This window comes from Polistes dominula, unplaced genomic scaffold (assembly GCF_049000335.1).
Source record: "Polistes dominula isolate Pdom_NZ unplaced genomic scaffold, Pdom_raw_medaka contig_79, whole genome shotgun sequence".
Classification (NCBI taxonomy): domain Eukaryota; kingdom Metazoa; phylum Arthropoda; class Insecta; order Hymenoptera; family Vespidae; genus Polistes; species Polistes dominula.
The window spans coordinates 5,333,919-5,351,909 of record NW_028300916.1 but is presented as its reverse complement, the minus strand read 5'-3'; the positions used below and the strand labels follow the sequence as shown (position 1 = coordinate 5,351,909).

The following is a 17,991-nucleotide window of genomic DNA, read 5'->3' as shown; positions in this document are numbered from 1 at the left end:
CTTTTAGATAAAAATTTTCAACAAAAATGTTACGTTGAAATAAAAATTTAACTTAAAAAATGTTTGAAATAAATAAAACAAGTATTGTGTATATTGAAATACGGATAATAAGAGAGATATATCGAATATATCGAATATAAATATCATCGACCAACTTCATCCTGTTAAATTGTTTTCTTCGTGTCACGCTGTGAGGAGCGCAAGTCGTAAAAATTCACTCTCGTCATATTTTTTCCTTAACGCGCCAAAAGAAGTATGGTATAATAACTTCATAAAATTTGTTCATATAATTAGGGTGAACCAAAAAAAGGTTCGTGAGTTTTATTGCGTTGAAACTTCACTTTGAAATTGCATACAATGAATTGATTGGTTTTATTTCTTTTTTTTTTTTTGTACAATTTACTTTGAAAATATTCATTTTAAAAGATACCAATAACATTGATTCTCTTTTTATTTTTTCAATATTTTGTGCTAATAGGGATGTTTTTGGTTCACCCTAAAATAATCACCATTCATTGGTTCACCATAATATTTGCATACATTTAATCATTTGAAAATACGTAAAAGAGATCAGTTTCCATCGTCAATCATAGTACATCGTTTATCTCCTGTTAACTCCCCTCCCATTCCCTCTCCACTCCACTTCTCCCCCTCAGTATCCCCTTTCTTGTCGCTCGACCTTTAACCCTTCTCTACAAAAGCTAATTCTCTGGAAGAGAATGAGACACTGGGTTATGACTGCTTGAGAGAAGAATCTTACACGATATTCTCAAAAACTTTGATGATTGTTCAACGAATAATGACGGATCCGTCAATTTTTTTCCTCGAAGATTGAGAACCACTGATTCTTAGAGAGTTCTTGCGCGCGCGTGCGCACAGCGAAAGCAAATTGACCGTACGATCGCGAACCTTCGTTCGCGAAGATTTTAATGTGTGTGTATGTTGAGCTGCTTGTTACTACTACTACTACTACTAATATTCTACGTGCCAAGTATGGGATCGAGACACATATACGTTCACATATACGTTCACATATACATATACATGTATATATAAAACGTGTGGTGTGCAAAGAGTCGCGCAAATAATCTGAATCAAGGCTAAATCATCCTCTCTCTTTCTCTCTCTCTCTCTCTCTTTCTTTCTTTCTTTTCTTTCTTTTTAGCATCGGGCTCATTCGGACTCTTACTTCGGACTCGGAACGTGAATGCCGAATCGTTTTCTTTTTGATGACGTCGAAAGTTCCGTCTCGCCCTCGTCGAATTTATGACGCATCTTAATATTAGTCTTTTTCAAATATTGTTTTGTATATTTTTTAGTTTAGAGAATGGAATGTGATTTAAAGACGAGCACACGAATTCGTGGTCCATTTTTTGTCGGCCATCTTGATCGACATGTTTCGATTTGAAATTATAACCAAAAAAAAAAAAAAAGAAAATAATTAAGTATCTTGTTATTAATTGTTCTCTCGTTTTACTTATATTTATATGACACATTTTAAATATTCATTTAATCGTTGTGTGTATTATATGTGTGTATTTTTGAAAATAAAACACGAATTTAATAAAGAAACAAAATTATTAATGAATTTAAAAATGGAGTAGCCGCCATTTTGATATAGATCATTCTTCAAAATTCGATTTTAAAGTGTTATTGCTAATATTTTGACAATTGAATTACGCGTTGTACGATTGAAAATACACAATTTTTACGTTATTTTTCTTTCTCTCATAGTTGTTTATTTTTTTTCATTGTTATTTTATGTAAAAAAAAATATTAAAAAAAAACCAATGGCCGAGAGGTTTTTTTTCTTTTGCTCCTAAAAGAAAATCAAACGGAACGGGTAGGAAATAAATTGACAAAAACTGAAAATATATATATATTAACGAATTATAAAAATATTAAAATGTCGGATATTTAACCGAGACAATTAAAAAAATTTTTTTTCATATATTTTCTCAAACACACACATATTCCATTTTTTTTTTTCTTATCGATGAAAGGAATTTTTTTAATATATATATAAAAAAAAAAGAAAGGTAGATGACTTTTGTCAGTCGTGCGTCTTCTCGGTGTTTTTTAATCTTCTCGGTGAAACATCCGTGATTATTACGACCGAAAGGAACAAAAAAAAAAAATAATGAAGAAAAACTAAAGAGAAAAGAATAAAATAGGTTTTGGGGGGAGGGGGAGGATAAAGGATCAGGGATGGGAAGGATTTGAGGATATAAGAGGTCCTGTTGTCTGCCTCCTCCTAGGCGAATACGTCAGCCTCTGGTTTTATTGTAAGTTTTATTGTATAAAAAAGTGAAAATGAAAAACAGAACACGCTCGGGACAGGGGGTTAAACGGGCCCATTTTCTCGGTGAACTTCAACGCGTGCTGATTAATTATAATATACACGTCTATATAATATATTAAAAAGAAATTGAAAAAGAAGGAGAAATAAAAAGAAAGAACGAAAGAAAGAAAGAAGAAGAAGAAGAAGAAGTATGTGAAGTAAGAAAAAAAAAAAATCGTATACGGTAATCGAGAGTAGGGGGGTAAGACTCTCGGCAATAAAAAAAAAGATGGAGAATATTGGAAGCTGTGGGGAAGGGAAGGGGGAGGGATAGTAATAGTAGAAGAAGAAGAAGGTTGAAAAAGAAAAACAACGTCACAAAGAAGACATAAAAGATTATAAAAATCCTGGTTGACGTATCTCTCTTTGGGTGCTGCTTGTTCAACCCTAGAGATCCTGGGCCCGTAACTTACGCCGAGACACTACTCTCTCGTCAGTCACAAAATGTTTATGAGACGAATCGAATCTTGTGTTTTTTCTTTTTTTTTTCTTTTCTTTTCTTTTCTTTTCTTTTCTTATTTTTCTTCTTGTTCTTTTTCGTTCTCTTTTCCCACTCCCCTAAAAAATATTACTATTAGGAACCTGGTTCCGCCACAACTTTACATCTAATTGGATAGCAGCGAAAACCGTGCCGAATCTCGGCCGACGAGATCACAATGATTCATTTAAAACAAAAACAAAAATTACAATATACATATATATAATAATAATACAAATATATTGATACTACTACTACTACTACTACTACTACTAATAATAATAATAATAATAATAATAATAATAAAAATGATGATGTTTTAATTAAAACGAATTATAGCGCAATGAGAGTTTTTTCTTTTCTTTTTGTTACACCTTTTTGTTATTTATTCCTTTTATTTTGCTTTTAATTTCCAAATCTCAAAAGGGGACAAAGAAGTTTTTTTTTCTTGTTTTTTTTTTTTTTTTTTTTTTTTTTTTCAGCACAAAGAAAAAAGGAATAGAGATTTTAAAAATCGGATGATGTCGAGAGAGTTTGGGACTCGGTGTTTCGCTGCTTTCGCTTGTAAAACTTGTAAATAATGATATATGCATCACCGGTGCTTGGCACAACGGCTACTATCTCTTTCTCTATATCTTTCTTTCTTTCTTTCTCTCTTTCTCTCTCTTTTTCACTTTTTCTTCTCTCTTACACACTAACTTTCTCTCTCTCTTTCTAGCGGTATTTTTATTTCTTCTTTTTTTTTACAATTACGACCGTGCAACTTATCTTTGTGTGTTGTGTGTATGTGTCTGTATATTATGTATTTGCATTTGATACATACATATACATATATATTTATATTATTCATATATAAATATATAAATATATATATATATATATATGTATATATAAATTTATATAAATAAAAGGCGGGCTACGCGTGCGTTGAAAACGATAAATGCGCCATCTTCTTTTGAATTTTTTTTTTTTTCATAATTTTTTTTTCTTTTTCTTTTACTCTCTTTTATTTTCACATAACATAATTCGTTTCTTAACATTATCACATTTTTCTTTTTTATTATTATTCAAGATTCTTGAAAATATAAATAGATATTTTAAAAAGAAAAAAATTTTCTTTTAACTTTCTCACCTTCTTTCTCTCTCTTTCTTTCTCTCTCTCTCTCTCTCTCTCGTTCTTTCTCTACAAAAATATAAAATAGAAGAGAAAAACGTAAAAAATAATAATAACCTCTCGTTGTTTATTTTTTTTTCCTTTTTTTTTTCTTTTTTTAAGTAAAAAGCTTGAAAGATTTTTTTTTTTGTTTTTGTTAAATTAACGTTCTCCTACATGGGTGTGTGTTTTTTTGTCTTAATTATAATCTAATATATAATATAATATAATATAATAATGTATAATATAATATAATAATATATAATATAATATAATATAATAATATATAATATAATATAATAATATATAATATAATATAATATAATATAGTAGAATATATAATATAATATATAATATAATATATAATATAATATATAATATATATTTTTCGTTTATTTTTTAGTCGAAATAAAATTAAAATTAAAACTAAAACTAAAATTAAAATTAAAATTAAAATTAAAATTAAAATTAAAATTAAAATTAAAAATAATCAAATTTTCGAATAATTATTTCTAAATACATTCGTTTACATCGAAAAAAAAAAAAAAACATTTATATATATATAACTTTCCAACGCATCACGAGCCACAATCCTAAAAAAAATGTGTGTATTATTTTCGTTTTTTTTTTCTTTTCTTTTCTTCCTTCCTTTCTTTCTTTCTAACGCACAAACGATCTTGTGTATTGCACCTGCATTATTATATTGACATAACCTCAAAAGGTATTATTATAATATTCTTATGCTTTGTTATTTTTTCTCTTTCTTTTTTTTTTCATTTAAAATACAAAAAAAAACTTTAAAATAAAATTTTGAAAAGATTTTGATTTAAAAAATAATAAAAAAAAAAAAACAGACAACGTATATATAAATTACAAACATATTTCAAGGTAGTAAGAAGTTTCTAAAAATTAATAAACAAAGGAGGAGAAGAACATATATATATATGCATATATATATATCTATAAGAATATTAGATACAATAATAATAATAATAATAATAATGATAATTAATAAAAGTCGTTGGAGATGCGCCATCCTGTCGCGAGTTTTGGTTCGATTTTCTTTTTTTTTTTAAATCGTCCAATAAACTCTGAGTCTTATATAAAAAAAAAAAAAAAAAAAAAATAATAAGAAAAACAATAATTTACAAATTGTAAATACAAATATTAATTAACGACCAACCACGCTGAACTATGATTATTATGATTAACGATGACAATAAAAATATTAAAAGAAATACAAATAATAATATAATATAATATAATATGATAATAATAATAATAATAATTATTATTATTATTATAATAAGAAAAAAATAATAAAACTTAACTTCTACATTATATATAATATATATATCTATATATATATATATTTATGTTGAGCATTGAATGGGACGACGGGGATGGCCCAATCTAAACGACATTTCGTTCTTATGAAAGCACACAATCGACTAAACAATAATTATAATAATAATAATAATAAAAAAATTGATAGGCACGGTTAATGATAATATTAGAAATATTTGTTTTAAATAAAATTCATTACGGAACAAAAAAAGAAGAATATATCTAGTCTATTTCTGTCGCCATTAACCTACATACATATATATGTATGTATGTATGTATATATGTATACGAATTTTTTTAACCTTATCAAATAATTAAAACAATAATTATTATTATTATCATATAAATGAAGAAAAAATAAAACAATATTGCGATATAGTTAAATCGACTATAGAATAATAATAATAATAATAATAATAATAATAATAATAATAATAATAATAATAATAATAATAAAATGGATTGAAATCAGAGGCAAGAACGAAGAAAGAGACTATTTTCACCCCCTAACAAATAATATATAAAAACATATTTCGATTCGGTCAGACAACGTCGTTATCTCGTATCTCTGCGTTTCTGTCGCAAAATATAAAAGATATATATATATATATATATCTATATATATGTAATATGTATGTATTATAGATATTTGTATTAAAAAATTGTATCGACGAAATATTTGTTCTTATTGAAAATTAATCCTATTTCGATCGGTATTCAATTTCTTTTGATATATATTTTCTCGTTATTGTTTAAATAGAACAATAATAATGAGAACAATTTTTAATTTTTTTAAATCACAGTGCGTATATATATATATATATATATATATATATATATATATATATATACGTATACATGTGTATAGAGTTCAGTTAAATTATGAAATTTGTAGATTATACATATCATCTATATATATATGTATTAATATTTTTCTGTGGTTATTAAAATGATTAAAGTTATAATAACACATTCGTCGATCAAAATGGCACCGGGTAAGATTCTGACGTCGTCTAACCGATCAAGCAAGTAAACCAACCAACCAACCAACCAACCAACCGATCGAACCAGTTTTCTTCCAACATTAATCCGCAGTTAATTTCGAAGGAGGAGTTCTACTACTTTGAGTTCTCTCCTTTCGTTACACGCACGCATATAAGGAACTTAAATAATAATAATAATAATATAATAATAATAATAATAATAATAATAATAAAATTAAAAGAAACATTATTTCTCTCTCTCTTTTTATCGTGCCAGATGCAACACACACCATCATGGCTCTTATTCATTTTTTTATATATACCTATATATATATTTTTTAATTATTATCCTTTTGTGTGCAAAAGTCCAATGTTTTTTTTCTCTTTTCTCTATTTTTCCTTTAACGTTTGTTTTTTCATTTTAAAAAACGTTTTTTGTTTTTTATTTTTTTTTAACGAATCGGATCAAGCACTTATGCATATACATATCTATATATTGTTTATCTCATATATGTCCCTGTGTGTTTAAGTGTATGCCTGTTTTGAGTGTGCGTATTATTATTATATGTGTAATTATAATCCATATTTATAATTACATTTATCCCTTTGTTTTTTTCTATAATTAAAAAAAAAAAGTTTAATGTATATTTCAATTGAATATCGCACATTTTTCGTTATAATCATTAATGTTTTTCTTTTACGTTTTCATCGAGTCATATCAATGTGTCATGTATATATATATATATATATATTTATACATATATTATATACATGTATATACTACACTTTGAATTTTGTGACTGCGAGATATATAGAGTATAATAATAATCATAATAATCATAATAATAATAATAATAATAATAATAATAATAATAATAATAATAATAATAATAATAATAATAATAATAATAATAATAATATAATGATAAGTATAAGCGCTAGCAATCGACTATTCAAGATAATAACGTATATAAAAAAAAAGGGTAAAAGATAAAACATTCTGAACGTCAGATATAAAAAAGAATGTGTGTTGGTTGAAGGGGTGAGGAGCATTTCTCTCTCTCTCTCTTTCTCTCCCTCACTTTGTTACTCTCTCTCTCTCTCTCTCTCTCTTTTCACTCTTTTTCTCATTTTCCTTTTTTTTCTTTTTCTTTTTCGACATATAGTTGAACGAGCATGTAATTACAATATTATTATTAAGGCTGTATAAAAGAAAAGAAAAGAAAAGAAAAGAAAAGGAAAAAAAACAATTCTATAAATGAAATTAACCACTGCACCGTATACGAAATCTTTTCCGAAAACTTAATAATTATAATAATAATCATAATAATAATAATAATAATAATAATAATAATAATAATAATAATAATAATAATATATATATATATATATATATATATATATATTTATAATAATAATCATCGATCGATTACGATTATAATAAAACAATAATTAATAGTACAAATAATAATAATAAAATAATTCTAATAAAATGACAATAATATTTTATATATATATATATAATATATGCACTTAGAACGATATAATTTGTAAATAATAATAATAATAATAATAATAATAATAATAATAATAATAATAATAATAATAATAATAATAATATAAAAAAAACAAGAGGTGACATTATTATATCTACACTTTGTCTCTACAGAAAAGGAGAAAAAGATGAAAAAAAAAAAAAAAAAAAATAATAATAATAATAATAAAAAAGATTAAAAAGAAAAAAAAAAGAGAAAAAAGGAGAAGAAACCGCGGGTCATAATATTCGTCGTTGATTATCATCATCCCCTTCCTCCCTTCCTTCCTTCTTCCCCTTTACCCCTTTTTTTCATTTTCCCCACGGCCACGCGATACACAAACATCCCCCTTTTTATTTTTTTCTTTATTATTTTTTTTTTTTTCGTCTTTTCGTCGTTCATTCGAAAGAACAACAACGAGACACACACGGACGACTACTACACGACGACGACGACGACGACGACGAAGACGAAGACGAGAATTTCTATTCGAACAGTTCAATTTCTACATCGTGTAAGACCTCCACACACACACACACACACACTGTTATTGTTGTTGTTTTTATTGTTATTGTTTATTCTTTTTTTGGTTGACGAATTTCTTAACTATTTCATTTTATTCAAATGTTTGTCTATTTCTTTTCTTATTAACGTCTCGATCGCGACATGTTGTATGTCTTTTTCTTCTGTTCCTCTCTCTCTCTCTCCTCTCTCTCTCTCTCTCCCTCTCTTCATACCTAACCTCACACTCTATCACTTATTCTCTTTCTCTAACACATACTATTATTTTATATAGTGTATACATTAATTATTTTCCTGGAAAAAATCCATAATTTTATTTCTTTTTGCACAAACTTAGTTTGTCAATAGAAAATTTGTTAGTAATTATGTTAGTATTAATATTTGTTAACCCTTTGAGTGTTATGGGCGCCTATTGGTGTTTGGTAAAAATTACTAGGGAGGTCTATTGACGCATATACGTGTTTGTTAATATTAATGTAAAATAATGTAATGCTTATATTAATTAATTAAATTATATTCAAAGAAAGAAAAACTTTAATTATTAAATATAATTTATTATTAGAATTTAGTTAATAATAAATTATTCCGTTCCTATAAAAGCACTTTAGTTAAAAGTATTCAACACTCAAAGGGTTAAATTCCCTTCAACAACCCCCCTATCTTTTGAAAGTTAGAAAAACCTTCGAAATTAAGCATTTCACTATGAATTATTAATTATTCTCGTAATTTTGCAATTGAATGAAAAAAAAGAAGAAAAAAATAAATAAATACATTTTTATAATATTTCAATCTCAGGTGGGAAATAAGATTTGTTGTTATTGTTTCTTTTTTCTTTTTTCTTCCTCCTATCGATAAATTTGTGTTCATTAAAATTGGTTATTATGCAAATTTGAGGGATACGTGTTTGTGTCGAACGAAGAAAACAATTTTCTATCTAGATGAAGTTTTTTCTAGTATTATATATATATGTATATTGTATAATATGTGTAATAAATGCAAGTTGGAATAAAAGTATCGATTATTCAAAAAATATTTGAAAAATCTAATTTTCACATGTATATATATATTGGGTTTGCAAGTAAATAATTGCAGATTTCTTTTTTTTAAGGTGGCCACTTAAAAATCAGCAATTATCTTCACTTGCTAACCTAATATATGAACCGTTTTGAACCGTGTCGATAGTAAGAAAAAAGAAAAAAAAGTTAGTAAACAAGGGGATAACAAAAAAATTTTATGACTCTAGGAATTTTGATAAATTTTTTTTTTTTTTAAATTTAAAATGCATTACAAATATAAACATTAACCACTTGACATATGAACAAAATTTTTTTTTTTTGCCGACGCGTTCATAGGATACCATTTAATTTGACTTAATTGTGAACACTTATGTACAAACCAAAAACCAGAGCTTTTTATATTTACATGTACATTGCTTTAGGCTATTTTTTGAAAAGAAATTGCACGACTGATAGAGTTAATTTAATGGTATACTAAACGTTGTTGGCCAAAAACAATTCTTGACGTGTCGGAGACGTCATCAAAGTCTACAATAGCACATGAAATGAAATCAAGATATGTCAAGTGTTTAATTGCATAAAAAATATTGAAAAATAAATAAGCATAATAAGTCTATGTTTAACAAAAGAGAAATACCACAAAAAAATTCAGATTCTTAAATTAAAAGCATACCTTAAGAAACACAAAAATTAAACCCTGAAGATAAAATAATAAATTGCATGCACGAAATAAACTAATGAAACTGTTATAATTAATTATAAAAGTATTCATTTACAAATAAAAAATAAAAAAAGACAAATTCTTTTTTTCCACACAAAAGACAGAGAAAAAAATAAAATAACTAAAACTAATATGAAATTGTATTAAAAAAAAGAAAAAAAAAAATATGTGTATTCTACATGTTAGTAGTGAAACTTTCAAAAATCCAATCTTCGAGAGAATGAGACGAATGTGTACAGTTTTGATACGGTATTAGCTAAATTTACAGTTTATTATTTATAATAATGTTGTTGAAGGTATTATCAAGCCTCGATACGTGCCCCAAGAAATGTAAGATTAAGGATAGAAATTGGGTTTTTTCTTGGACTAGAGTTTTGCATCAACGTTTTCATTCTTCAAGAATGTTTATCGTTGTAAAATAAATAAATATAGAATAATATCCTTTTTGTAAAACTTAGGTATAAAATATTATTGATTAAGCTGATTTTCGAATTCCCATTTTTATCTACATTTTTTTTTCAGCATTTTTTTGTCGGTCTCATTCTCTCGCAGGCTCAATCCTAAATGTTTGTTTTTTTCTTTCTTTTTCTTAAAACTGCAGATTGCTCAATAACGCTACTCTGAATTAGTAAAATTTGTATGTCTAGTGAAACGCGTTGTATTTGCGAGTCATATGATTTTTCATTTGTTGTAATAATATTATATATTAGGTTATTAACTATGAAATGTCTGATTACTCGAATTGTTTTCATCTAGAAAGCAGACATTTCATATTTAATGACCCAATATATTTTCAAGTGTTTTACATTTTTTCCCATATACGTGCAATTAGTGTCATTGTTTTGGCATATATTCGAAAATATACTGTCAACAGCCAAATGGTTAAAAAAAAGAAAGAAAAAAGACAAAAATTTTCACAAATATCTTTTAAAACGTATGCCAGTTAATCGAGAGTTTACAAAAGAAAGACCCGAGCAAAACGAATGAATGAATGAATAATAAATGAACGAATGATGATGATTTGATAATGAATAAATGTATGAACGTAAATATATTGTTAGTATATATATATTATATTAGGTCTACCGGGAAAAGTTCTGTCCATTTTTAGAATTAAACAAATTAATAAATCTTGATACAATGCTTATTCCTCATATTCTCGCTTCATATAGTAAGATTATCGCTCCAGCGCTTTCGGGGTCTTCCAAATTGTTATCTTTCGGTTCTCCATTCGATATCCTCTTTGTCCGCGCACCTTCTTTATGATTTCATCCATTATAATATTAAAAAGTAGGAGACTCAGTGAATCATCCTCTTTCCACCAAATCGTTGTTTATCTTTGCCTGTACTCGATTATTTCGGTAGATGTTTTCGATAGTTTTAACCCTATGACTGCTAACTACTTTAAGTTGAAGCGATCAGCTTGGGACTGAATATTATTTTTTTTTTCTATGTATTTATGATTATGCATATAAGACAGCAGTAAACAGCGAAAACTTCGCCGAGCGTGCATTTGCCTCCATAATCCTTATCGAAACAACGAAAAAGATCCCAATAACAAGCGGAATCAAACAAGGAAGGAGACAGTCTAAGTCCGATCTTGTTTAACCTGATCATGGACGAAATAATCAAGGAGGTGAAAACAGCTGGAGAAGGAGTTAAGATAGAAAAATCAAGAAAATATAAAAATAATATGTTACATCGACGAAGCAGTCATCATATTGGAAAATGAAGACGATCTGAGTATATTTCTGTGGGGGCCCCCATCACCTGAAATATGGGTGACGTTCTTCTTGTTGAAGTTAACAGGATTTTTAATTGAATTTTTAAATGGAATTTAATAGAACAATTACTAAAATGTATATATAGGATGTCAAAAGTAAATATATATTGCCCACCTCGGTACCTCCCTCCGGTTTTTGAAATGGAACTGCGACATCGATGATCGTTATCTTTTTCTCAGCTTCGTTTCTTATTACGGTGTCTGGCTTCAACGTCACGTTGGGAGATCGCGCACCCTTCACCTTCTGGTTTAGAGCTGCCGTGTAGCAGAGTAAGGACAGCAGTGGTTCAAGACATGCGAAATCGTTTCCTATCTCCTCGGCACATCAGGGAGAGAGTTCCTGGTTCTTCCCACACCATTCCCACCGGATTCCAAAATTCGTTGCCCTCCTTCTTCTCGTGGCATTGCGAGTCCTCGACCACAGCGAGAAAGTGTCTCAACTTGAAGGCTACCGACTCCCCTCAGCAAATCCCACGTCAATTTCCTGACTACACGATTCCCAGATGTTAATAATATTTAATAATAGTTTAAATGCATGGCTAATTGTCACGAGGTCTGCGAGTGAGAGGAGCCCTCCTTCAACTTCCCTGGGGGTAGGAACACTACCTCTACGCTTGCACGCTGAGGAAGATGCAACCATCCCTTAGTTGTCCGCTTGATGGATGAACGCTGTTCACCATCTTCAGCGAACTGAATTGTTCAATAGTTTTATCGATGTATCCATATGTTATATTGATAAGTAGTTCTTCATTACTTCTTCTTTGATACATCATCTTCGAAGCGAATCCCACGCCAATTTCCTGACTCCACGATCCCCAGATGTTAATAATATTTAATAATAGTTTAAATGAATGGCTAATTGTCACGAAGTCTGCGAGTGAGAGGAGCTTTCCTTCAACTTCCTTGGGGGTTAGGAACACTACCTCCACGCTTGCACGCTGAGGAAGATGCAACCACCCCTTAGTTGTCCGCTTGATGGATGAACGCTGTTCACAATCTTCAGCGAACTGAATTGTCCAATAGTTTTATCGATGTATCCATATGTTATATTGATAAGTAGTTCTCCATTACTTCCTTTTTGATAAATCATCTTTGAAAAAATTTCTCACACGCTTGTAGTAAAATTACCATGCGAGTGTTGTTTAAATCTCTGTTGTGTATTTCAGAGATTTAAAGGAAGTTGTTTGTGAAATAGTCAATAGTTGACTTTTGACCTCGGTTGTTACCAAACGTGAATTTGTGTTGAGCTTTATGGTTGGAAGTAGGTGTCATTAATTCTGAGTTATATGCGTTGCATGACTTAACAGTTCGAGTTGTTAAATACTTTATAGATGCTTCTTTCTTCTTTATACACTGTTATTTTTCTTGAATCCTTGGGTCTTCTGTTTCTCAATTATATTATTATTATATTATTTCTAATTTCTTATCACAGTGTGATGACAATCTGTATATTGCACTTTTAGAAAATGTTTTATCCCTTGAAATGAAAAATTGAACTGTTGTTTGTTACAATGGACAGAACTTTCTTGGTAGACCTAATATATTCATGCATACGAGGCACGAAAAGTAGTAAAATAATAGCAATCGGTTTTTAATAAGTTAAAACAATAACAAACGCGGCATAAGTTGAAAATTTCACCACCCCTTGTACTTGGGCAACAGAATATATAATATTATAAAAAATGATATGATTAAATAAAAGAAAAAAAAATAGCCTAAGAAAAGAAGAGAACTAAAGAAGTAAAGAAGTAAAGAAGTAAATAAAAGAAAAAAGACAAAGACAATAACCGGTAATACGTTCAAGTGTACAGGGATTATTCTCTCTCTCTCTCTCTTTTTCTCTCTCTCTCTCTCTCTCTCTTTCTCTTTCTCTCTCTCTCTCTCTCTCTCTCTCTCTCTCTTCACTATGTATTTTCGTATTAAACGCGGAAAAGATAAGCACAAGGATAAAGAACAACGATTAAATATAACTAACACGATTGAATCGGTTTTCCTTTTCATTTTTCTTTTCCCTTCCACATCATCTTTTTCTCTTTTTTTTCTTTTTTCATTTGAAAACTTTAATGTTTTATGTATGCCATGTAAGTATGTATTTATATGTTGGTGGAGGTGGTTATGTTGCGTGTGTGGGAGGTTATGTTGGTGGATGATTTTACGTACTCTGCGGTTTCGGTGCTCTCTTGTTGCACATTTAAACGCGCGAATATTATATAAGTTAAGATTCTAATAATTTATTAAATCGAGTCGTTTAACGTGACACGTCTCTCTCACGGAATATTTTTCTTTCTTTCCCTTTTTTTATTCTTTTTTTTTTTTTTTAACTCTCACCCCCACGTATTGTATTTTTTCTTTTTTTTTTTCTTTTCTTTTTAAACTTTTCCTTTTTTTTAGTACTGTATCAGAGAGTATCGATATTATATATATATATTTGTATGTATATATACATATAGATAATATTATGTATTAAATTATACATATATATTAAATATATATATATATATTATATTTATATATATATATATATATATATATATATATATATAATTGTAGTTCACAATATAATAATTATAATACACCATCCTAAAATACGGTCAAATTACTGCCGCGAGCAGCAATTCCGAGGCACTACGAACAGGCCACAGAGAATATGGCCGCACAATTATCATCATCATCATCATCATCATCTTCTTCAGATCTCTGTGTCTCTAAATGATAAAAGACTAACTGTCGAACGCCTAATATACGTAATCATAATTATACTTATGCATCTCGAGTTATCTAGATATAGATATATCATTATTATTATTATTATTATTATATATTTATATATTTTATATATATATAAACATATATATATGCATATATATATATGTATATATATATATATAGTACACTAATTAGAGAGATCACACGTCTTAATTAGAAATTTAAAAGACTATTCTCTAGTACGTTGAAATAATTGTTTTTTTTTTGTTTACTCATTTTAAGTATTGCCATGAAATGTATATTTTTTATCATCGGTGTGTGGTGGTGAACCATCTTTTTTTCTCTTTTCTCTTTTTTCTTTCTTTCTTTTTTTCTCCTTTTTACATATCTCGATTGCAAGTGGACATCTTTTCTTTCTTTATTTATTTTTTTTCATTCTTTCTTTCTTTCTTTCTTTCTTCCTTAGTCTTCTTTTCACACGTTAACACATCGTGTGACGTCACGTGAGTTCTTTACATGTAAAATATGTGCGTGTATGCTCGTGTATATATGTGTGTGTGTGTGTGTGTTGTATATATTTGTTGTCAATGATTTGAATATTTCGACGATTTCTACTATCTCTATCAACTATATCCCCTATTTAAATTCTCTTTTCTCTTCTATTCTAAGATGTCTCAGCCTTCTTCCACGTTCCCTCCTCTTTCGTTTGCTTATCTATTATTTTTTTTTTTTCATTTTTTTTTTTTCATTATCAGCACCAATTCTGATTTTTAAAACTGATTCAAAATATCGTGTCAATTATTAGTTAGAATAATAAGAACCTGTCGTATAAATATACATTCAAATATTACTATTATAATATATAGTATACAAGAGTTGTTGGGTTTTTTACCTCTATCCCTCGAGACCAAAAAATCGTCATCGTTTAAATCGGTCATACCGAAAAAGCTTATGGCTCCGCACGCTTCTATACATGAGTTGTGTATGAATGTATGTAAATTTGTGTGTAATATGTACGTGATTGTAGGATAATCGTATGTATTGGTAGAATGGTAGGTAGGGTGATGGGTTAAGGATGGGGTGTGGGGTTGGTTTGGAATACGTAGTCCTCTTAAATCCTACCTACTCCCTTCTTCGCTTCCGTTCGTCATCCAATCCCCCTTCTTCTTGTCCTCTTGTCCTCTTATGCACTTTTTTTTTTGCACTATTTTTTTTGTGTGTATGTGTATAATTTTTCTTTATCTCTTTCTTTTTTCTTGCTCCTAACAGGTCCTCCCCTCTGACTGATTCACGTATCCTTTTGTACAGTATAACATTCACGCATTCACTCCACCATTCTCGCGCTATTTTAATATATATGTATGTATATATATATATATATATATATATATATATATATATATATTTTCTGGTTGCACGATTTTACTCTCTCCCTACTTTTCTCTCTCTCTCTCTCTTTCTCTCTTTCTTTCTCTTTTCCTTTCCTCTCCCTCTCTTCCTTTCAAGCAAAACGGCTTTTACATACAAAGAGATATATACAGGAGACGTACGTACGTATTATTGGTCTCGTATGATCGTGTGTGTATCCTTTTTTATTTTTTATTGCAACAATGCAAACCAAATTTATTCTCTCTCTCTCTCTTTATATATATATAGATATATATAGTTGTTCGAAACATAGGCAAGTAGAAATATCGATATCATAATCGATAATTGAACATGATGTTCTCAAGCCATTTTGTTTTTTATCACGAGTAGACGACTCTCATGATCAAATGAGTCGAATAGTTTAAGAGTTATTACTGAAAGGAAAGAAAGACGAGACTGCTTTGTTTGTAAATCGGACGATATAAAAAAAATACGTACGGAGGAAGAGACGAGAGTATATTCAATTGTTGGTCATCCTTCTTCTACTAAAAACCGATTTTGGATCGGTTACGAAAGGAAAGGCGATAAGTGAATAGGTGGAACTAGTAGTAGGTAGATAGGTAGGTAGGTAGGTAGGTAGGTAGGTAGGTAGGTAGGTAGGTAGGTAGGTAGGTAGATGATTAAGATAGTCGAGGAAGAGGATCGTAATTAGATCAAGGATCTCCTTTTCTAGATTTTGCTTTTAGATGTTCTTCCTTAGATCCTGTTAGATCGTACGGATAATAGGAAATGAGTTACTGAATCAGTTGCTGTTGTTGTTGCTGTTGTTGTTGCTGTTGTCCGCATCTGTCGACGGAGGTAGTGATGACGTTGTTGGAGGTGGTGGCAATGGTGGTGGAGGCGGTGGCGACGACGGCGGCGACGGTGGTGGCGGCGGAGGCGGATGGCTGCTCAGCCTCGAAGCGATGAGCAAAGGATCGCTGAAAGGACAGCGGTATTCCTGCTTGCTAGTAGGCGGCAGGATGGACGGTTAGTCACTGTGGCGGCAGCCCACTAGGTGGTTTGAACTCGCCAGCCACGGATACCCCGTTCGTCTGACCGGGGAACTGTGCAGTCGATACCGGCGGCTGATGATTGAACGCGGGCGCGTAACACTGTGGAAAGTATAGCTCGGGTTTGACGACAGTTGGTGTGAGGCCGCGCGGTACCGGCACGGGTCCTAAACCGGTAGGCGTACCGGGTGGTTTCGCGTCGCTGCTCGAGTTCCTACGCACCTTCGCCGCATGTGGATTCATATGGTTGTCGATGTGCTTCTTAACCTCCGGCTCCGTAGCGAATCGTCGCCTACAATTTGGCATTGGACAGCAAAATGGCCGGTCACCTTGGTGGGTACGTGTGTGCTGGTCCAATATCGCCTTCTGACGAAAATCCTTGCCGCACTGTTGACACTTGTATGGTTTTTCGCCCGTATGAATGCGCAAATGTTGATTCAAGATTGTACGTTGTCGAAAATTACGACCGCAATAAACGCAACCGTATGGCTTTTCGTTCGTATGTATGCGCAAGTGTTGAGTGAGGTGGGACTGTTGTCTGAACCTCTTGCCACATTCCGGACAGGGATAAGGTCTCGACTCTATGTGTATGCAACCGTGTTGTAAGAGAGTCGATTTTTGTTTAAACTCCTTTTGACAAATCGGACAACGAACGTAAAGTGGCATTCCCGCGGAACGACCGTGTTGTATCACGTCCGGTAGGCAGCCTTTACTACCACCTTGTTGTTTTATATATTGTAATGCGCCAAAACTGCTCGAACCACCGGCACCGAACACTGCATGATTTCCGCCTTTTGGGTCTTTGAAGTATGCCGGATACTGGATGGAATTCGCGTCAGGCGCGGGACTAAACGCACCCGATTGCGTGTCCGTGTCGCCGAAGGTCGACGCTACCTCCTCCTTGCCTTCCTCCGGTGGAAATGGTACATCTTGCGGCCAAAGGGTCGGTGTCATCCCGTTCTTGAAGATAAGATGCGGGCTCACGT

General features: G+C 30.4%; 2 protein-coding genes across 5 annotated transcripts in view; one reads left to right on the top strand and one right to left on the bottom strand.

Moving 5' to 3' along the window:
* The window catches only part of LOC107067129 (uncharacterized), a 25,596-nt gene extending 22,305 nt beyond the window's left edge, over nucleotides 1–3,291 (top strand). For both annotated transcript variants that reach the window (XM_015322354.2, XM_089170718.1), the window contains one exon: nucleotides 1–3,291. This exon is cut by the window's left edge and continues 19,913 nt beyond it. The gene's annotated coding sequence lies outside the window, so the exon portion shown is untranslated.
* LOC107067045 (uncharacterized) overlaps nucleotides 1–17,991 on the bottom strand; it is a 67,579-nt gene that overhangs the window by 17,843 nt on the left and 31,745 nt on the right. For 2 of the 3 annotated variants that reach the window (XM_089170714.1, XM_089170715.1), the window contains exon 3: nucleotides 1–17,991. This exon is cut by the window's left edge and continues 17,843 nt beyond it. In XM_089170714.1, the coding sequence (XP_089026840.1) occupies nucleotides 16,988–17,991 (1,004 nt within the window). In that variant the 3' untranslated portion in view covers nucleotides 1–16,987. The other variant, XM_089170716.1, reaches the window with a different exon arrangement.